General features: G+C 47.2%; 1 protein-coding gene across 17 annotated transcripts in view; it reads left to right on the plus strand.

Annotated features, from left to right (window-relative positions):
* Positions 1-22,896, plus strand: part of AGAP1 (ArfGAP with GTPase domain, ankyrin repeat and PH domain 1) — a 559,287-nt gene that overhangs the window by 214,449 nt on the left and 321,942 nt on the right. For all 17 annotated transcript variants that reach the window (XM_070618668.1, XM_070618665.1, XM_070618663.1 and 14 more), the window contains 3 exons: positions 10,513-10,598; positions 14,660-14,801; positions 19,871-20,005. In XM_070618668.1, coding sequence (XP_070474769.1) covers positions 10,513-10,598; positions 14,660-14,801; positions 19,871-20,005 — 363 coding nt within the window. The remainder of the gene's footprint in view (positions 1-10,512; positions 10,599-14,659; positions 14,802-19,870; positions 20,006-22,896) is intronic.

A 22,896-nucleotide genomic window follows, 5' to 3' on the forward strand; every position in this document is an offset into this window, starting at 1 on the left:
GTGAGCTTTAGGGGGTTAGGGTGCTAACTTCCCAAAACAGCTTTGCAGGAAAGTTCGAGTGCATGGAGCCCAGGGCAGCCCCAGTGAGTCTGGGGGCTTCGAGCCCAAGGGCCAGTCAAGTCCTGGAGGAGCCCTTGGCTCACACTCCAAGGAGTTGGGAGCAGGGGTGGTCCTCGAGGCAGAGACCCCCACCCTCAGCATCACACCAGAGCCAGCATCACACTTGGAGGGTAAACTGAGGATAGGAGATGAGCCGGCATTTGCCGGCAGGCTTCTCCCTCCAGTGAGTGGTCCCCTTGTTTCAAAGTGGAGCTCGTGAACACTTGTACAAGAAAAAACATGCTTTGGGCTCTGTGGCCTGCCTGCCTTTTGGGGTTGCTGAAAATGCAGGGCAGATTTTATTCTTTGTGTATCTGAGATTCTGCAGCTCTTATTACACGGACTGTTTTGTTGGGATTATACTGTTTTACAGCAATTTTAAATAGTGTTTTTGGTCGGGGGGAGATGAATAAAACTTAAAAGTGAAATTGGGTGTGCACTGGATGTTGGTGATTGGAAATTGGCCCAGGTAAACCAACCCACACACTTACCCAGAGTTTCCGTGTTTATTATAGTCGTAAAAAGACATTGTTTGGAGGAGAACGCTCTTAATAGGTTTTATGTGTTAAATTGCTAATGCACATTTTCCTCAACGATCTTTGGAAGCTAAGATGTAGGAAAATTGAATTTAACTATTGAGCAACAAGCCACTTCCTCAGTCATTACTTTCCAACTTCTTTTCGAGCAGCAATATCATACTTTTAGAAGACATTTTAGGTAGATCTCTGGTATGTCCTGGTCTTCCACTAATAAAACTTGTACAAAGTTCTAGTTTATAAATTTCTGACCCGTTGCTTATCGAAGACAACAATGAAGCTGTTTTTATGAACACAAAATAAGGCCGTGGGGTCTCCAGTTTCAGTTTTGTATCTGCCTTTTCATCCCGTTAATTTTGATGTTTGATTGCTTGATGTCAAGAAAACCTGAGCTACACAAGTGACACTTTAGAAAAAGATATATCAACCCATTTGCCATTTCTAGGTACTTTTCTGTTAAATAGATCCAAAAGTATTAATGTAGTAGGAATAGTGGGACTTATAAAATTCCAAGTTGAAATAATAAAAGCAATCACCCTCACTCTGTAAAAGTTTTCCGATAGGATTCTCCCTAAATCCTGGTAGGCACTAAATTCCCTTAACATACCCCAGAGTCAGCTAGTTAACTGTTTGCTTGTTATTGCTTAACTGGCTTATGTCCCACAAAAAAGCGTTCACCACACATGTACCTGGCTTGTCACTCATGAGAAGGTGGGACACTCCCCGTAGTAGGGTGCTTGTCTGCACAAAAAATTTTCAGGTTCAAAGGCAAGGACCAGGTTTTTAAAAGGCCGGTGGGAAGCTGTGAGTTTGCCAGCATTCCAGAAGGTGGGTTCTGCGATTGCACGAGAGTTTACCTGACAGGGCCAAACCCCTGTGTTCTTGGTCTCTCCGTTAGTGTGTAGCATCCTTACCAGGGCAGGCTGCTTGTTACTATGATACAGTTTCAAAAACAATTCTGTGTATATGAACAATGTTTCAGTGAGCCGTTTTCAAAGTCCCCCAGGCTCTGTGGACAAGGGCTCCTCGGAGTCGCTTTGAAACTGCAGCGTGATGAGAACCTCACCTTTGCTGGTGTGTGCACTTTGTCCCCAGAAACTCAGTTTTCTCTTTAAAGTGATGTTGAGAGTCTGTGTCACTTTTTCCTGGAACATCGTTGGCTCTTTTCATCGGCAGATTCAGATCTGTCTGCATTTCAGGAAAATCCCCTTGTATTTTATTTCTGAATAGTCTTAGTTATTCTGTTGAGGATTCGTCCTCAGAGATACCATGTTTCTTTTTATGAGGTTCATTTGTCTTTCTGTCAATTAACTTCTTTCTAAATACTTTGTCATCTCTCTGTTTTTAATCTCATTGGCTGTGTTTATTTCAAGCCATTCCTCTATGTCAGAAACTCAGCTTTCTGCGGTGTCTCTTCTGTTCCTTCCTTTGTGGGATATTATTCATTTGTTCCAAAATGTTGTTTTGGGCCTTCGTTCATCTCACGTTGTTTCAAATTCTCATCTCTGGAGTTCTTGTCTTTTTGGAAGCCTGTTCTTAAGTTGCAATCAGGAAGGGAAGGAGTTGTAAAGGATTTCCTTCTGCTTTGTGAGTTTTATTTTCTTCTCCGTTGGCTCTTGGCGGTTTGCAGGCTCCCTTCCTGCCTCGCTCTTCCCCTTTTTTTCCTCCCATAGTATCTTTGCATGGTGTCCTCAACGTATCTCCAGCTTTCTCCTCCTCCGGCGTCTGCCCGGACCTTCTCTCTGCTGAGATTGGCACTGTCTTGGCTCTGCTCTGGGATTCCTGCATGCTCTGGGTCATCACACTGGCCGTGCCCACAGACAGATCTTAGTGGCTGGTCACTGGGAAGCTGTCCAAGTCAGATGGGGGATGTGGGGAGCTCCCTACCGTCTGGTTTCCTGTGGTAGGAGAACGAGGTGGAGCTGATGCCCCTAGTCTTGAGTGTGCCGGACCAGAATGGGCAGACCACTCTGCCCACATTCCCATTCACTCAGTCATGTACCCGGATCCCCTCCAGACCAGCGCTTGGGCCGCAGGACCCGAGGCTGGCTGTTATTTCTCGGAGAATTACAGTATAAAATGAGTCGTCATGCCCTACCCACCCCTCTGATCTTGGAAGGAGTCACCTCCACACCAAGGTGATCTCTGTTACAGACCTGGCTCTTCTCTTCCTGGGACTTTGTGGGATGTCCTGCACCAGGTACCCATGACCCACGGGTGGGGGTGTTGTATATGTTGTCATTCCCGGTGGGGCCCCCTCTTGCAGTCTGGCTAGTCTTCTTTGTCTCCAGGGAGCCTCAGCGGCTGTTCACTTCTGAGGCTTCCAGCTCCCCCTCCTCCCTCCGGTCTTGGGACGGTTAAGGTTGTGCTGTCTCTTCCGTGTCTTCCCTCTGCCCTTTGGGGGCTGTTGTTGACCCAGGAGTGGCGTTGGGAGCCCCTCTCCACCCAGCTCTAGAGTCTTCCTTTTTATTGTTAAGGCCAGTGTTTTCCAGGTTTCTTATGTGAAGCTATGCCCCATTTCTTGGTGGATGGTGAATTTTCTTCCTTCTGGTTTTTACTCCCCCCCCCCCCCCTCATTTTATTAGTAATGGAGAACAGGAAATTCAGTCATAGCAAAGTTCAGATCTACCATCCTACCCTGGAACTTTCCTTTTCCCCCAATCTTCCTTTTTTATTTTACTTAGATCTGGGTTAAATGAAGTCATCAGAGATCATGGCCTGCCAGTTATATCCTCATTCCCCTCAAGTCGTAACCCTGAGTGTTTCACTCCTGGAAGTACTTTGTCTCCATGCATTGGGTCCTTACTGTTAGTACATTTTATACTAGTTCCTCTTTTTTTAAACAATGTAAGTTTTAAAAAAATTGGCAGAGAAAATGAAATCTGATTTGGTTAAATTTTGTAAACTAATATGTTACCAATAGAATTTTTTTCCCGTGTAAAAATAAATGTGATCCCGAATTCCTTTTAAATGTCATGATACAAAACTTCTCCAAAACTTCACTGTTAATAAGTTACTGACTTTGTGTTATTTTTACCACAGTTAAAAGAGCAAAATTAATTTTTAAAAAATTTCTGGCACATTTGTGATTAAAATTGTTTTATATTCTCCTAGGGAGAAATAAAAAGAGTCGTAGTCTTTTTCAATGTCTCTCTCTCATTCCACTGGCTTTAAATCAGTAGGAAACATTAAAGTTTGCACATCATCCTTTCCATTTTATCACAACACTAAGTAATGAGGAAAAAAATTTTAGGCAAATGTACAAAATGTTTTTATGGATGAGAATCTCTCAACCATGACTATAGGAGACCCGGTCCCCAAGGCAGGGCCTCAAGATTGTTGACAGGACATGAGGCCACTTGCATCTACAGAAAGGATCATAGCTACCCCACTGTGTCTTGCTCAGATACTAGAATAATGCTCCTGTCCTTTCTTATGGTGAAGGGAAATAGCATGCTCTCCAAATGCAATTTTAAACTCAAGAATAATATTCATCCTTTTCTTAGGCATGGAAAAGTAAAGATGAAAATCGAGAGTAAAAAAATCAGAGTGATAGGCAGGTTTATTTCTTTTTTGTTTCCTAAGTGCAGGGATGGTTTTCGGAGCTGAAGATGCCCCCTTCCCGGAGCTGTGAGTAGAGCGAGGAAGTCACGCCCCCTGCCTTCTTGGTGTTGGCCCTGTGGGCACTGGAAAATGACACCAAGGCTTCTGGGCTATTTTATGGGCAGTGTCGTTGTTATGAACTTGTCTTAGCATAAATTCACATGGAAGAGAGGAGAGGAAGGCATCAGTCAGCATGTTTGGATATGGCTCTTGCTCCTGCTGCATACTAGCTGTGGGGGTCTTAGCATCCCGACTTCTTTTCCTCCCCTGTAGATGTGGATGTTGAAAATGATATTTGCATCTCATGATGATGTGAGGAATAATGGAGATGATGCCGGGAGAGAAGTGCTTTGTAAACTAAAAGTGTTATAAGGCTTGCTGTTATTGCCGTTGCTTTCTGTTGCTTAGAGAACTGTTAATGATACGCTAATAGCTTTCAGTCCAATTAGCCGAAATGATAAACAGAAATGTCAAACATCTGTTGCAGTGTTTACTCCCAACAAAGCTTTTCTTTGGGAGAGGACAATTCAGTTTGTTCTTTCTCCCCCTGTCCCTTAAAGCAGAAGTGACAACACAGATGAGACACTTACATCCCTCTCTGTGTAGACTGCCCTTGGGTTTAGGAGGGCTCCATCATAGATCGATCCTACTAGCTTGAGTTTCAATGGTAGAAGGAACCCAGTTGTTTGCTTACTCCAGGACCCCAAATTTAAAACTGGTCCCCATGGCGTGAGACCAGGACTCCAGATAGTAGCCTTGAAACCATCAGAGTCATTGGTTACAGATGGATTGTAAGGGACCCCCTGACATCTTTTTAACAGATGTTGAAAAAACAGAACAACCATATCCTTTTCTTCCTGCTGTGATGCTCTTCACATCACGTTCATGATCCTGTTCTTGGGAGGAGTATCCGGGTCCCCCTCTTACCCATTTTTGGAAGAAATTAAGACCTCGACTCACTTAAGGATGCAAGCTCAAGGGCAAACGGAGGGAACCAGGACAGTTCACTGGGAACCCTGAAAACTTGCCTTTGGGTGAACCAGAAATTTAATAAATTGCACGTGAGGTTGAGTTCAGACAAGAACAGTGGCACCGCTCTGTGCTCGGATGAGATGAAAGCACTCAGTTCTGCTGTCTGCTGAGACTCAGTTAAGAAAACAAAGCCCAGAAATGACGCTTAGTTCTGTTCAGCGCCATTCTCTACCTGGCTGCTGGGTTGTTAACGTGGTGCTGTTTATCTCCGGTGACTCACCACATCTTTGGAAGCCATAGATTTAAGTGAAGGAGGGGCCTCCGTTTTCCCTTCTCATCAAGATGTCATCACGAGTACAGGTGTGTGTGGGGGGGCTCTGTGGGTCTGGGGTCAGCTCTCCCCGACCCCCGCCTGTAGCACTTGCAGCACACCTGTATGCAGGTGTGCTGAGCCAGACGTGTGTTGATGGCTTCCAGTCCGGAGGTCAGGGTTGGGTACGTTTTCTAAAAATAAAATTATCCCTGAATTAATTTAATGTTATATAATAATAATTGGCAGTCAGGAAAGGTGGAATATCATTCAGGTAATGAATTTATAGAGTGGGCCATGGACCAGCCTGTCAAAGTTGGGGAAAACAGACCTGCAGGGACATAATTGGAAATGGGCTTATAAAATAGGCATTTAAAACATCTACATTTACAATGAAATTGGCTGTAGAGTTTGGTGGTGTCCTCTAAAGTTTCGGTAGGAAAAGCTCTAATGATGAGGATGAGATGGTGGGTTTGGGTTGAAAAGAACAGGGTGGTGACCCCGGTTAATGTAAGACCAGGTTAGTGCCATGCACGCGTCCATCCTAAGGTTTTTCTTTGTGTGTTTCTAAAGTTTACTGTAGAAAACGAATTTTAAAATCTTGTTTACCTACCTGCTAGACCGTGTTTCTCCAGTAGCCAGTAGTCATATCCCAGTCGAGCCTGCTGATGATGTCATAGGACTTTACTTTTTATCTATCACCTTTTATTATTACTTTTTATGAATCACCTTACTTTCTTACAACCTTGGTGCTTAAGCACCTGGCTGAATTTTATCTAATTATTAAACCTTTGGGTTCACGTCAGATGCATACAAGCTTTTAATTTTTGTTTCCTGATTTACATATAATGCCAGAAAAATGATACAAGCCAATTGCAAGTGTCTAATGTTTACAATTGTGAAATATTGAAAAGACATCCTAACGATTTATCTGAGGGGGAGAGCGTAAAGTGCTTTTAGAATTGGCCGAGGGCTTACGGATGGAGAAAAGGATCACTGCTCCTTTTAGAGGTGATAAAAAAAATCGAGTCTGGAGTCCTTTGCCTGAGATCACAAAGCCGGAGATTATAGAAGAGCAAAAGGAGAGAGCTCGCTGCTGTCTTGGGTTTAACATTGTGACTCAGCCATCTAGAAGCATAACTTCCAGGAGGGGGAGGTGGCGGTGGAGGGATGCCGGTGTCGGGGGATCTCCGGTGGTCCTGGGGATAGGTTCTGCCGCTCTCCTCCTGCTATGAAGATCACCCGGCCTAGTGAGGAATTGGACGTGTGTGAGCGGCATGCCTGGGGCAAGCAAGCCTCTTGGCTGAACTCGAGTTCCCTGAGCAAGGGCAGGCCTCCGTGTGCACTCAGATGCTGACAAGTCAGGGCGTGTTTGGGGAGCTGCTGGGGGTGCAGGGCCGGCAAGGGCTGCACAAGGGGCGTGGTGGGGCGAGGAAGAGTGTGTGTGGGGTCAGGCTCCGAGCTGCATGTGGTGGCGAGATCCTTGTGGTTGTGGCGGGCATTGGAGGGAGGAGGGGCTGGGGGTGGGCGTGGGGGCAGGCAGGAAACTTAAAAAACCTAGCTGACAAACGTAGATGACTGATGAGTATGGACAATCAGACGGAGAGTATAAAGGAGATTTTAAAATGTTCTGGAGGTTAGCTAAATGGAGGGGTGGGTGGGGGATATAGAGAGTGAGTGTGTGTGTGTGTGTGAGTGAGTGTGTGAGCTCACTCCAGGTGAATGCATAGACTGAGGACAGAAACTTGGTATCAGAGGTTCTATGCATCTGCCAGGGCTGCTGTGACAAAGTACCACAACTTGAGGGCTTAAACAACAAAAATGTAGTGTCTCAGTCCTGGTGGCCAGAGGTCCGAGATGCAGGTGTCGGCAGGGCTGGTTCCCTCTGAGGCCACGAGAGAGGACCTGTTCCAGCCTCTCTCCAGCTTCTGGCACTTTGCAGACAATCCTTGTTGTTCCTTGGCTGGTGAATCTGTGCCCTCATCTTCACGAAATTTCCCCTTTTATAAAGACACCAGCCCTTGGACTAAGGGCCCTTCCTACCCTAGTGTGCTTTCATCTTAACTAGTCACATCTGCCCGGACTTTGTTAGCAGATAAGAGCACGTTCTGAGGTCCTGGGCGTTAGGACGTCAGCATATGTGTTTGGGGAGGACACAGTTCCACCCATAACAGAGGGAACGGAGGACTTGCATGAATTTGGTGTTGTGTTTTTAGGCTGTGATGATTAGTATCTTGGTGATTTGTTCACCACCAGGACTTGGCGGGGGTTTAACGATTGCTGAGGTTTTCAAAGTACCCCCTGGATCCCGGAGGATCCCGAGGCCCTCCTGGAGGGCACCCCCTGCAGCTCAGCCCTCATGTCCAAGAAACTCTGCTTTCCTCAGTTTCTCATAAGCACAGGAAGGAGGATGTCCACAAAGTGCTGCCCGGACCGGGGTCCAGGAGCCCCCGCCGAATCGTGAAATTACATGAACCACCTTGAAATCCCTGAAACAACTCCAAGCAGAAATGTTTTCCTGGGTTTCAAGAGCTTTAATGGTCCGGACTACATTTGCTCTTCCACAGACCTCGCCTAAAGCACATGGTCTCTCTGGCTGCTTCTCAGTCGCTGTCACCCTGAGTCAGGTTCCCAATCAAATGACAAGTCCTGGGTTGGGACAGACACCCTGGGAGCACGTAGGAAGGATTTTTAAACTTTTGCACAAATTCCCGTTGCTTTTCCCTTGTTCCTCTAAGTGTGATCAGTTAGAGGTCTAGGAATAAGATGTGAGGGGAAAAGTTTTTCCCAAAATAAGAAAGAATAGATTTCCTTTGCAAACTTATTTTTTTTTAGAGTTGAATTCAGTTCCTGTCTCCAAGAAACGGCAGATTTCCCTCATCTCTTTCTTAAAAAGTTTAAAAAATAGGGAAATAATGTTGACTCTTGCAGCTTCTGCATACTTTTCTATTGTAAGTAGATTTATCACAGGTTTAATGTATCTTTTATAAAAGCGAGTGATAACCCTTGGCGGAAACGTTGAATGACACAAGTAATAAATGCCAGCGGTGCTCCCCGTGGGCTGGGCACCTTCCCGTGGGATGTAGTTGTCCCATCTTACAGCTGGGGACACTGAGATGGAGAGAGGTGAATAAGGAGGGCGAAGTCACACAGCACCAGTGTCTGCACAGAGCTGGTCCAGCGTCAGAGGCATGTGGCTGTGTCACACAGGCCAGGGGGGATGGGTGTCCTGTGGTTGCCAGATGTTTCCTAGCTCATTTTATAATCACGACAGCCCAGCTGTGAAGGGGTGCTGTTCCCTTATTACCTATGAGGAATCCCTGATTTGGGGTCGTTCAGGGATCCTCCTACGGCGGTAGGTGGCAGGTGCTTGTCTGGGTCCAGCATGCATGCTGTCTCTGATCCGTTTCCCCATCAGAGGTGTTTCTTCTGACCATCCTCTGGACTCAGTCCTCTTTCTCAGTGATGGTGGTAAGGGGGATCAAAATGAGAGTTTATCTGCTTTAAGGTTGGAAAGTTTTCTTTGGTTTTTAAAGTTTTGTTGTTTAAGCAAGTGTGCTTTCCCTGTTAGACCTGTGCCCACGAAAGAGCGTGGGAGTGGATGTGTGTGTGCGTGTGCTTGCTTAGGAAGATTAGTCCTCTAGCTGGCCAACTCCAGCCTCACGTCGCAGCAGCCCATGTGGAGGACCTTGGGCACTTCTTAGGGGTGAGGTGGAGTGCAGACTCTAGTTTCAGCTTCTCGGGTGCTGCAGTGGCGCAGGCCCCAAACTGTGGGAGGGGCGGTCCCCATCATCGGGGAGGACCACTGTGCCAGAGAACCACATATGGCTCCAGGTGGCGGAGGGCCGACATGCAGCCTCTGGGGCCAGTGGGGAAGCTCCAACAGCATGGTTCTCCAGCGTCGAGTTATTTGGCATTTAGATGTTGTTTCTGGAAGGCGTCTGTGCCAAGGAGCGCAAAATGAGATCAGAGACTGATGCAATCCTCTCGCCAAAATGAGAATTCAGCATCCCAGTGAGGGTTAACTAGAGTGAACACAGAGCCCAGACTCTCGGAAGGTGGTTTGTCTTTGGAGAGGCCGAGGAACCCAGAAGTGGAAATATTTCCTGCTGTTCAGGAGAAGGCCTGGAGGTCCGATCAGGGATGCTGTGGGGAGGTGCACGTGGCAGTGGCGTACCCTCCGGATCTGGGTGTGTGACAGGCCAAGATATCTAGGGCCAGCCCCTGCCACCTTCACGTGCCCATCCCTTCCCTCTTTGCTCCCCCCCAGTGTTCCAGCAGGCGTCCCCCTGGCGGTTTCTCGCTAACCCAACATGGTCTCTAACCCCTCTTTGTCAGCCAGCTGCCCCGCTCTGTCTCGACTGTGCCGAGATGCCATCCAGTAGTTTCTGTCTAACCCTGTGTAGTAGTTGCACATCCTCCCCTTACTTGTGAACTGTGAATACGGAAACACCATTCCCATGATGTCCTCTGTTTTCCTTCCAAGAACTGGGTTTCTCTTGAGGAGAATACAGGTTCTCAGCCCTTGAATTTATCAACCTGTTGTAGACCAGCCACCTGCTCAGCACAAAAAAAAAATTGGTTTCAGTTTTGCGAACCCAACAAGAGAATGATGATTTCGGCGTTCTCTGTCTCTGAACTCTGTGTATCAAAGTGTTCCCGGTGGGAGAAAATTCCTGAATTTGCGCACAGAGCCCACGTTAAAATTCCACCCTTCTCAGCCACGAGTGATCCTGGCATTGCACGGCAGCCTGTGTCTTCTAACTGGAAGTGAACACGGGTTCTTAAAGACCAGTATTGAAATCGGAGTTCAGTTCTTTTAAAATCCAGTGGTTGCTGGAGACAGATCCGAAACCCACCCCCGAATGCTCAGCACTGCCTCCCAGGGCAGCATTCTAGGATGTATTTATCCGCAAGCGAAGCCCACGTCTGTTCGCCCTCCGCCCGCCCTGTCTTTCTTGTGTAACAAGACCGTTTGTGTGTGTGTGGCAGGTGGCAGATTCAAGAAGGAGATTGTCGTGGACGGACAAAGCTATCTGCTGCTGATCAGAGATGAAGGGGGCCCCCCAGAGGCACAGGTGAGTACTACACGCGGGCTGCTAACCAGCTTTAGGCTTGGGTTTCCTTGTTGAGGTTCTGATTAACGGGCGGTTCTAGAAATCAACCAGGTGCACCTCAAGAAGAGGTGACAGAGGAGCCCCGTGAAAATGTTTCTGACTACTGAGGTTTTTCTCATCTCTAAGAAACGAATTCTGTTGTTCCTTCAGGCAGAATCTTAGAGGGAAGTTGGGGCTGTGTGGCTGCTTGTCACTCTGTTTTTAAGAAGGAAGGTAAAGCTGAATCTGACTGATTTGTCAACTCAGTTGAACTGACATCTGGAAATTTCTAGTCTTTTGTTGTTGTTCCTTTTTCCTGTATGTGTTTCATCTCTGGAATAGTGGGCTCCTTTAGAAAGTTGCTGGGTGAACTTTGGAAAGCCAGTCAACAGTGCCACGCTGCTCACTGGGCTTCTTGGCCCAGGTCAGTCTCCACACGTGCAGCATAGCATGGAAACTTCCTCGAAAGGTGGGCATCCTGGGCAAAAAAAAAAAAAAAGCATGAGTCTGGAAAGCCTCTTCTTTAGTTTACTTAATCTCCAGTTTATTATTTGACTTACGTAATAATTTACTAGCTAAACACTTTAAAGGAGCCAAGAGTTAGTCAATGACCCATTAATGCAAAGTTAACATTAAAACTTTCCGTGGCATTCTTTCTTGAACTTAGATTTTTATGAAAAGTGAGACATAGAATTATCAAGTGATTAAAGGAAGATGTGGAACAGAGGGGTTGTTACAATTCTCCTCCATACGTTGGAAGACTATGGAGCTCTTCCAAAAGATGTCATAGGTTCACCGTGTTGCATGGAACCTAAAATGCCGCTGGTGGTGAGCTATACCAATATTTAAAAGAAAAATGCTGCCAGTTAAATTTGAAACAAAGCAGTCAGAAGGTATGTTCTTATATCAAAGATGTTAACATGTGAGAAAAGTTTTTCTAACATTGATGAAACAGTAGACTTGATGACAATAAGGAAATGTATGGAAGACTTCAAATGCGAAAAAAGTAGGTGGCCAAGCCATGTGAGCTCACGTTCAGTGAATGTCTGTTTATAATTAAGCCGGGCATGGTTTGATATGTGACTGACACCATCGTAGAAGGTTTGCAATGGTGATAAAAGCCAGATAACTCTTTCTCAGTCATCCTTCCACGTGAGACCGTCTGTCCTGCTGTCACAAGGGGCTCTGATCCAGGTTCCCTCAGAGGCGGCTGGTAATTAGGAGAATAAAGTCGTGTGGAAGTCCCTGGGGTCATTTCATATTTTTCTCAGCCTATAAACGTTTTGGAGTGACCAGGGACAATTTCACAATTAAAGAGCAAGCCTTAGTGATATATGAAGAATGTAAGAAAAGCCTTGATGAACCTGCAGAAATGCACATCAGCGCTGCTTTAGTGGCTCTGAGAATTCTGCTTTCCCTGGTGGAAAGCTGTCCAGGGAGGCTGGTGGCGGAGGGGGAGCGCGGAGACACAGAACTTCCCGTATTTACAGTGACGGGTGGGAAGGCTGTCCCGGGCCAGGTTTAATTGCGATAAGACCAGGCTCTGAGAGAACCCCCAGGTGCACATTGGAGAGGGAGCTCCAAGAGTCAATCATGCCATGGCTGTTATTAGGGTTGCCTTTTATTAAAAATTTTTGGGGGTGCTCATATTACAAAACCCATACCAGTGTTCCCCACATCCCCACATGTCAGCAGACGACGTCCTGGTATTTTGTCTCCAGTGGTATTTTTCCTCCGAGAAAGATCTTTTCTCTAATGTCCATAGAAAATGTATCTTTTACGTAACTTCACATGCTTAGAACATGTGAGGTCTTTTGATAAAGTAACATTTTCCTTCCTTTTAGTCACTATAATTAATGAAGGGCTTACTTGAAGCAAAAATAAAATAAGGTCTGTGACAAATAGCGGGACTCTTCCTGTGCGTTTCTCCTTGTGCCTCGGAAGCACACACGCTGTACGACGAATCCAGTAACGTTGGGTGAGTACCCGCCCTGTGTGGGTCAGCTCACTTAATCCTCGAGACCCTCCTGGCGGAGGATGCTCAGAGCATTCCCGTTCTCACAGAGGCTGCTGGTGCCCCGAGAGCTTGCCCGAGGTTGGAGGTGGTTTTGCGGCACTGACCAGGTGGTCCGCCCTGTCGATGGCACCACTGCCGGGCCTGCAACCAGGACCCCCAGGCTTTCTCCATCTTGGCCTCTGGCCACGAGAAAGGGTTGACTCAGTTTTCCTGAGCACCTGCCCTTTATTCACACCCCACTTCCTTCAGAAGCCATATCTAGCCTAGAAGCTTACCCTTGCTAAAGAGTTATCCTTTAGAGGATATCCAGATGGAGGCTGTCAAGATTATGGACAGGATTTTGTACAAAATTGGGCAGAGTGTTCTTGAACATTCAAGAAAAAATAAAACTCTCTTCAAGTTACTGTTCCTAGGCATGTGTAAGCATGATCTTTTGTTTTCATTATTATAGATCATGTCATGTAGTTTTCCCCAAAGATCATGGCTTCATGAATGAAATCACAAGACTTTGTGGCTGCTAGTGTCATCTTAGGGTCATGTAAACACTCTGCCAATTAACGGCTTTTTTTGGGCAGTTGGTGGGGGAAGCCATTGGGGTGGGGTGGTATTTGTGGAGAGCCACCACCTGTCAGGTGCAGGGCAGTCAGAACACACCTGAGAGAATGGGACGGGGTCTGCATTTCCTCTGCACGGAGGGTCAGCTGGTTGTCAGCCTCGGTCTTGGGAGACGAGAGCTGGTCTCAGAGGACAAGCACTCATAAGGAGCTCCTGCACGTGGGGAAGCTGACTTCTCCCGCTTCTTGGAAGGGAATGGGACAAGGAGATGCCCTGTGTGGGCCGGGGTCCTTGGGTCTCTAGAGGGCCATCCTGTTTTCTCAGGCCTGTCCCACGGTTCTTGGCTCCTAAGCTCTCTCTTTCACTTAATTTTATATTTATCATTTGAACTTAAGATTTACTTAAGTTTTATTGCGTGAAAATTGCATGTAAAATGAATACGCTTTTCATTTATATGTGAAAGTCTGAACTTAACTGACTCAGAATTTCCCCAAATATGTATACGAGAGCTGATGCCTTGGCTGTAAAAACTTACCTGGGAACTGCAGCTTTTAGAGAAAGCAAACAGGATTTTTTTTTCCCCACTTGGAAATAGAAGGGTAGTTGGTGGCAGACCAACCCAATCGCGACCCCGCTGTTCCAGTCGACTCCAGGCAGCTCCTGAGCCTGGAGGACCCTCCATTCACAGCCTGAGGCTTTACACAATGGTTATGAGTAGTGAATGAGATAATATATGCCTGACAGTAGGATTATTTTCCCAAAAGAGGATTTGATGGAGGTTTAACTGGATGCCGGTAAAACAAGAATAACGTGGCAAGAGGCAGCTTGCTGTGGGGTTTTAATTTTTTCCCCTTATTTTTAATTCGTTTTGTTAATTTCACTAACAGTAACAATAAGTCGTCATTTCATCGCAGGGTGCTGTAAGGATTCAGTGGCAGGTGATCTCTACGGTACAAAGATCTCTCATGACAGAGGAGTAGGCACCAGTGTCGGCCCTGGTGGAGGATTTCTGAGCGGGCCGTGGGTGCTCCGGGGCAGAGCCCCATCTCAACCTGAGGGGTCCAGCAAGGCTTCCTGGGGGGCTCTGGAGGGAAGGGTGAAACGGAAAGCTGCAGGGTCAGCCTTGGTGCCCGAGTCCAGATCGGCTCTGGTGTGAGGTGGGGTTTGCCTTCTGTTCACGTAGCTGCAGTTGGCTGAGGCGGGACACGGGTGCGCGTTCCAGTGGGAAGCATGTAGAGTACCTTCTCTGCAGATGAGATGAGGGTCCCACTGCAGGCGTGTTGTGCTCAGGATGAGGAGGGTGTTGGTGACATCCAAAGTCAGACGTGGGACTTGGCCTGACGGAGGGAGGTGCTGGTGCGCTGTGCCGGCTGTACGTCCTCTGCTCACGAGGATGCTGTGATGCTGTTCAACCCCGTCTCCCCGTGAGCCTTCTCAACCGCTTCCTCTCTCCTCCCTCTTTTCTCCCTAGTTTGCCATGTGGGTGGACGCTGTTATATTTGTCTTCAGCTTGGAGGATGAGATAAGTTTCCAGACCGTTTACCACTACTACAGCAGGATGGCCAACTATCGGAACACGAGCGAGATCCCTCTGGTTCTAGTGGGAACCCAGGGTGAGTGATGTCCGCGTACAGGTGGTGTGTAAAGGATCCCAGAGTTGAGCTGTAAGTGGATTCTTGGTCTGTATTTTCGGCATGGAGGAATTTATAAATGGCTTAAAGAGGAAATAATTTCCTTCTGAAGGCTCACTTTCTATGGTGAGAATCCATGACACTGAAATTGTCGCATTTCCTCATTTGATTCTTTGGAGAAATCACTTACTCAGAAGCCTCAAAACAAAACATATACGCATCCCCCAAAATAAAGCCTATTTTCTCTTCTTTTCTATATTAGGATATCTTAATTCTCTCTGTATTGTAAAACAATTTATAAACAATCTGAAAGGTTATTTGAAGTTTTGGTGCACCTTTAAAATAATCCTGATTTCTGATATGTAGCACAGTTGTGTTTTATTCTGCTCTATTTGTTAATGTCCTAGGATCTGCATCTTATTTTTAATCCAGCAGATCCCTCAGAGAGTATAGAATCATCTCATCATACGGGCACATTTCCTCTTTTCTTCTAGGTCACTTAAAACTTGGTCTCTGAGTAAAGTGGCATCATTTGAAGTGTCCTTGTTTTTGATCACAGATTCATCGATACGCAGCTGTCTACCATGGGGGTCTTAACTAAGAGGCCACACAGAATGTTTTTAAACATCAGAAGAAGGTTAACTTTAAAACGGCTTAGTCAGAAATATGGGTAACTAAAAAATAATCCTGTTAAGAAAAACTGGATTATCCCTTTGTTTTTTATGGTTCCTATACTGTTTTTCGTTTATTCCTTTAGAGTTAGCACCTCTGGTATGCCCTCCCACGTCCTGATGTAAGACTTTTCCAATAGGAAATTAGCTGGGTTGAACAAGAGGAATGGTTAGCTGCAGGCATCATACCAGGTCTGGTAGAGCAGAGGAGCTCAGCCAGGGTCATTGGCAGCTTTGGCAGCAAGACGAGCCCCAACCATGGTGTGGGGATGTGTGCTGGAGAAATAAAGCAACTTGCAGTAAGCTCAAAGCGTTTCTCTTGGCGTGCTGGATGTAAAATGCTGGAGTTGGGTTTTCATGGAGAGCATCCCCCGTTTTTTTTTTTTTTTTTTTTAGCAAACCCGTAATGGCCAGTGGTCTCATAACAAACCTTCAGAGTGAGAGGGAGATAAGAGAGTAAAAGCAAACAGGAGCTTCTTTATGCCTACAGCGCCCTCTAGTGGTCACCGGGAAACCGGCGCGCACCCCCAGAAAGCGCTTGGTTCTTGTTTTAATAGACGGAATTGACATAATTGGGTTGCTGTCTTGAAAATTCATAACTAAATGATGTTTTATGGTGGGTAGCCCATCTCAAGCAGACCCTGCATAATGCTACCTTGAAATTGAAACCATTCGTTTCCAGTCGGCTCCTCTTCCTGCACACCTGCCCTGGGTATTTCCGAGCACAGAGACTGTGTGTGGCAGCTCCTTACCGGCTACCTGAGTCCACGGGTTTGTGTCTAGGACTCAGAATGCCTTTTCTCTGTGGACTCACTGTGATTCACGGCGGGTAAGTTTTCAGTCTAGGCCAGAAGGTTAAGTTTGATTTTACTCACACACCTGTGGGTCTGGTAGGAGAGCGTGGAGTGGAGTGTCTGGCTGTGTGGCCTTGACTGCTGCCCCCTGGGCTCTGGTGGGGCTCAGAGTGAGGAATCCCTGTAAGGCACTTAGAGCATCCGTGGGCACTAAGTGTCGGGCAAGTGGTTGCTTTTGCTCCTTACGTTTCAATATACGGCCAGTCTTACTGAGGTCCTGCTTGGGATGCCAGACGCGTGTCTCCCTCTGCTCCAGTCCTTGGAGGTTAGTGCTGCTCTCTTGTGTTTCCGCCCCAACTGAAGGAGGGCCCATCTGTGCCTCCCACCGGGATGGTCTGTGTGTCTGGAGGAGGCCTGTGCATGGCTCCATAGAGGTGCTGGGGGGCCCTGACGTGGTCCCTGAGTGGAAGACCCTACCCCCATTTATTCCCACTAATTGGAGAAGTGTTTGTTGACTGAGTGCTGTGTGTCTGATAAGGTCACAGGTGAGGAGCACCTGAGCCAGGGAGCACAGGTCGAGGAGGACTTGTTGGCTGTCTCCTCCCCTTCACTTGTCAGACACTGTTCATACGTCAATGAGGCCATGCCCCAAACGAACAGGACAGGAGTGCTATCAACTAGGGACCTCATCTGGGGGATGCTCTGGGTCCTTAATGAGACCTCTGATTCCTGGAGCACCCTCCAGGCTCCTGTGGCAAGAAGGTGGCATGAGTGTGGGCTTCTAGAGGGTTCCACCCTCAGGTGCCTGTTAACTGCTTGCAGACTCACTTTTGTGAAGCCTGCGTGTTGTCCTGCTTTTGCACGAACTTCATGGGACGTCAGAGAGACAAAAGGCAGCTCAGGTCTCCAGGGAAGGAATCTGAAATTTCCCTCCCAGCTGGTTGGTGTTGGTGGCCTCCAGGTGGGAGGTGAGGGGATGAGAAAGAAGAAGAAGAAGAATTAAGCTCACTCCGTGAGGCTCCCTGGCGTGTGGTGCAGCCTCGCCCCGGGTGGGAAGGGCGAGTCTGCGAGGTGTCTTCTCTTCCTGGGTTCAGTCAGGGAGCTGCGTGGATGCTCACAAGTGGACGAGACACTTCTGAATGAGGCGATTATGAAATGTTTGTTCAACAGCTTCTGTTTTAAAGGCTTGCAGATTAACTTGATTTGAGGGAGAAGCACGAGCTATAAAAAGATGCAGAGTTACAGGGAGAATGGAAACGAGGCTCGTGTAGCACAGAGATGCAGAGTGAAGGGGAGCAGGTCCTTGTCTGTGACGTGACGGTGCATCTGGGAAGTCGAGACGAGACAGAAGCGGAGTGGGCATCCCACCCAGAAAGGAGGGGCTGAGGAATTGTTGGGCCCAGGTCAGGAGAAATTTTAAGCTGCCTTGACTCTTGGTGGCTTGTAAGTTCCAAATTACACTGGAGCATTGAAAAATAATGGATTTCTAACTTCTTTCTTACTATTTTTTTGAAAGATGTTTATACCTTTAAAAAATGCTTCTTTTCCTTAAGTATTGTGAGATCCAATTCATATTTATTAATCTGTAAGACAACAAGACAGGACGAGGTTTTCTTTGAAGAAATCCCTCTAACAGGCCATATCAGAATGTTCTGGAACATCTATTGAGGCGGCACAGGTCACTCTCAGTGAAAGGGGTCCTGAGTCACAGAGTTAGTTTCCCTTAGAGTAATTAAGAACCATCAGTTCAAACCTATTCCATAGAGCTAAAAAAAGCAGGGAACCAGGAAAGGAAAAGAGGGAAAAAGTGAATAAATTGTTTTCTCCAGATGCCATTTTTCATACTTCAAAAAATAGCATATCAAATGCACTTCTTGTGCAAAGAAAATTCAGAAGGTTGTCACTATCTTGTATAACTTATGCTGTTTCTTCGACTAGTAGAGAAAATCCTGTTGGTGGGTTTTACTTAAAGAGTGTTTTCTGTAGCAAAGGAGCCTTTGGATCCTCTGAGAAAATTTCACTTTAGAAAAAAGTCACTGAAAAGTGCCTTTTGTCTCACATATGGCACAGTGGCCACTAACATCCTGGCCCTTTGTCTGTTCCTGTGAGCCAGGCACGTGGGGGTGCTCAGTAACTCAGTAGTAACAGAATGGACAGCGTGGGGGCATTGTGTACACTGAGCTCAAAAATGCTGAATTTTCTTCCTTTTTTTTTTTTTTTTTTTTGGTGAGGAAGATTAGCCCCGAGCTAACAATTGTGCCAGTCTTGCTCCACTTTATATGTGGGTTGCCACCACAGTATGGCTGACAAGTGGTGTAGGTCCACACCCAGGATCCAAACCTGCAAACCAGGGCCACTGAAGTGGAGCATGCAGAACTTTAACCACTAGGCCACAGGGCAGCCCCTGAATTTTCTTTAGGAGTGTGTTTACTGGTGCCCAACATCTCTGTTTTGCTGCTCTAATGCTCCCATCTGTGCACAGATCCTGGAGCGTGGGGGGTATCCCCTGCCCTCCCATCTAAGCCATCTGTGCCCTGGAGTGGTTCTGATAAGACCTAAGGTGGCTCGTACACCTGTGCTTGTGGTCTCCAGTGCCTCCCCTCTGCTCCCCCTCCTGCCCTCGCCCTTTGGTCTCCTTTAGACACACCAAGTACTTGGCTGCCCCCCGCCCCCAGGTCGTGGCTGGTCACGCCGCCTCCTGCAGGTGAGGCTTCCCTGAGAAGGACACTGAGTCCACTGACCTCCTACGTCCTTCCCCACCTGACTCGGCTCCTGTCGCCATCCTGCATTCTAGTCCTCGCTCATTTCGTTCTTATTTATTTTCTGCCTCCCTCCCTGGCCGACTAGAATATCCCCTCCATGGGAGTGCAGACTTGTGTCTGTTCTGTTCGCTGGGTATCCCTGTGCCTAGAACAGGAGCAGACACCTAAGGGGGCTCCGTGGACCTGTTCTGAGTGGGCGAATGGGCACACCTGGAAGGAACGATGCTAATACAGTCCTGAGCCACATAACGATGTTGGAGTCAAGGACGGAGCCACATAGACGGTGGTGGTCCCGTAAGATTAGCATCATACAGCCTAGGTGTGTAGCGGGCTCTACCACCTTGCTTTGTGTAAATACACTGTGATGTTTGCACGATGACGAACTCGCCTAACAGCGCACTTCTCAGAGCAGATCCCCGTCGTTAAGTGGCGCACGACTGTGTACTGAATGCATTTAGAGGGGTGCTTTCTGCAGAGAAGGTCCCCTGCAAGTAGTGACTGTGGGGTTTTTTTTTTCTTTTTTAAAATATTTTTCTCTGGAGCCGCATTTAACTCTCACTCCTTCCTTCTGGTCTTCCTGGACGTGCTTTTATTTCACTTTCAGAAGCAGGATCCTCTGAGACAGGCTTCTAATGAATGACTAGTCTCGGGTCTGAGGTTATTATTTTGGGGTCAGCTCTGTTTTAAAAACGCTGGGTTCTTAGGAGCATTACGTCCCTGCTGAGTAAGGTGCAGCTTTTGAGCTGCTTGGGGACTTCGGCTGTGGGAGGTGGTCAGAGCTGCTTGTGGTCACCGTGTTGCTACTCTCTGTTCGTCTGCTCCAGATGCCATAAGTTCCACCAACCCGCGGGTCATCGACGACGCCAGGGCGCGGAAGCTCTCCAGCGACCTGAAGAGGTGCACATACTACGAGACGTGTGCCACGTACGGGCTGAACGTGGAGAGGGTCTTTCAGGACGGTAAATACTCGCTGCTGCGCAAACAGCATCCCTTTGCCCTATAGCAGGTCACTCGTCCCCACAGACGACGGAAACTCGTCCTTCGATGCGTGGGTGTTACCATGAGTCCGAGCGCTACATTCAAGAGTGACTCTCGGTTCTGTGCTGGTTAAAATGACGTGTTCAGAAAACACAGTGAGCTTTTATCCTAAAACAGTCCTACAGCGAATGCTGTGTGTTACATCATGTGTCCCTTTTGGGTACAGGTTGAAAAATTTCTCCAGCTATTTATTTATGCACATGAACTGTCAAAGTTACATGTGGACCACTTTCTTCCTCACTGTAGGGGCTCATTCTTAATTCAAGCCCATCCTTAAAAAACGGTTTAAATATTTCACATTAGGCTTTGAGGAGAATAAATTGAAAAAGAGAGAGAGAGTCAAGTTTGGCCAAAAATAACCACATTTTAGGACTCATGGCTGAGAGTAAGCACACCAGCATTTAGGAGTCGTTTCTCTGTCGTTGCATTTATTAATGATTGTCCATCTCCAGGAGCATCAGACAGGAAGTTCTCCTGGGGGAGCAGAAGGTTCTACGGGGGGATAAGCATTCACATACATGATTGTCAGGCCAGTGTCGGATTGGGAGAGGGGGGAGGGACAGGTGGAGATGGTGGGAGGGAGGTGTGGTCTGTAGCCTGGAGGGGTCAGGAGGGTCCGGGGTGAAGGGACCCTTTGAGCGTTGAAGACTGGAGAAGGATGCTCCTGGCAAAGGCTCCTGTTTCCGGTGGGAGTCATGGGAATTAAATCCTAGGCCCCCTCCCCTTCTGGTAAAATCTGGTTTAGACCCACCTTTGCATCCCCCTGCTCTGGTGCCAAGGGGGTTGGGGGCAGAGCAGGGCGGGCATGCCTGGTCTCTTCAGAGACGGCCGACGACGTTACTGGGGCCTTGCTGGGCACCAGCCCTGATGACCACTTGTTGATACTGGTAAACGTATTCATTATAGGATTGCTCTTGGTACTTCCCCACACCGGGCAGTGCATGCTTTTCTTTTAAATGTCCAGATTAGTTCTCAGATGAAATTGTGGGAATTCCACACTTGCCTCATTTTATTAAATGTCAAAGATGGTTCCATTTTCAAGCTTTGCATTTTCTTCCCTTTTCCTTAACAGCCGGGTCCTTTTCTAAGCTTTTCATCTCTTTCCTTTTAGCTGCCTCACAGATAATTATCAGCCTTCTGTTTTTCAGCACGTTATCCTATTTAGTTCTTTATACCTCGTATTTCTTGCTACCTTTCCCAATGACAATTCCGAAGAAGCTCAGGATTTCACCAAGAAACAGTGCAAAGTCCCTGGGGTCTGCATCCCCTTCTTCCTTCCTCTCACAGTCAGGGGGCCTCCTCGGGTGATACCCACATACTGCTGGGTAGCAAACCCCATTTAAAACCTGTGCGGGGCACGTGCTGGGCCAGTGGTCCTAGCTCCTTGGATGTTCGTGAGACCATGAAGACTTAGGGAAGGGAGCACGTGGAATTCTCCAGGGTTCTAGCAGGGCACGGTCACTGTTTGCCGTGGAACAGCTGTGTGAATAACCCTGTGAATGTTCAAGTGACGGATTTAGACGAAGGGTCCCCAGAATAGGGCCCACTGCCTGTTGTTGTAAGTGGCTTTTCTTGGAGCATAGCCATGCTGTTTATAGGCCACAGGCAATGCGGGCCGGGCCACTCGTGGTTGTCACTGCAGAGCGGAGTTAGGGGGCCAGAGCCCTCATGGCCTGCAGAGCCTGAAGTGGTCGCCGTCTGCCCGTTTACCTCCCTGAGGCAGATGGTCGGGATTGAGTTGCATGGATGAGTTTATTCTGCAATCATCGCTTTCCTTGTGCGTTTATCGTGGTTAGCAAACCTGGACTAGCCATGAGGAAATGAGCTCATAGGTGATAATCCTAAGAATTAATTCCTACTGATGGATGCCAAGATTGTGGTGCTTCCCTGCCCAGCGTCCAGAAGGTGTGAGGCCGTGGATGGGCCTGTGTGCTGGGAGAGCTTCAGTGTCGTCCTCAGGCTGCAGCAGGCGAGGGGAGAATGGGCGTCTCTCCCAGTGTCGTATTTTGAAATGTTAAACTGGTTCTGTGGCCGTGATAGCTCTCCTGGTACCTCCTCAAACAAGGCTCTGACTGGGGAAGCGCGTTATACTCTTCATGTGAGTTTTCACAGGCTTCAGAGATTTTACTACATTTCATTATTTCTTATTTTAGAAGTAATACATCCCTTTTAAATATTTGGATTGCACAGTCTGGAAAGGAAATTATACCCAGGATCTTATGATTTCTGTGATTTCATTCTTAAACGTTTTTATTTATAATGAAGATAAGCTTTCAAAATAAAGTTGGGGTTACTCTCCCTATTTTAGAGGGTAATTGTATGGTATATATTTTTGTTTGTTAAATTATAAACCCTTTAATTGTTAGTGGTGAAAGCAGGTGCTAACGGAGTGGAGACTCTGCTCGGTATTTAGAAATCATTCACAGTAACAATCCATTTTAGTTTTCGTGGAAGAAAAACTTGTCAAGTTCAGAGTTAAAGAAATCGAGGTTCAGAAAAGTTTCGTAACTTGATCAAAGGCACTCCCCCTGGATTGGACCCTGGTCTTGGGACCAGGAGCCTAGAGTGAACCATTTTGTCATGAGAACGGAAGCCATCTGGGGCCTGTCTGCTTACCTGGGGAGGCTGGGCAGTGGGCACGTCCAGCACGCAGGTCCACTGCCGCCCACGGCCTCGGTTGATTTGGAGTTCTCTGTTGACTTTTGCTGCTCCTCTGTGCCTCACGGCTTACTCTTATTTATATACTTTTTATGTCTTTGCATTGTAGAAAGAGAAAGTAAAGAAAAAGTATCATTTCTAGGTACCATTTAGC

The sequence above is a fragment of the Equus przewalskii genome, chromosome 5, assembly GCF_037783145.1.
Source record: "Equus przewalskii isolate Varuska chromosome 5, EquPr2, whole genome shotgun sequence".
NCBI classification, from domain to species: domain Eukaryota; kingdom Metazoa; phylum Chordata; class Mammalia; order Perissodactyla; family Equidae; genus Equus; species Equus przewalskii.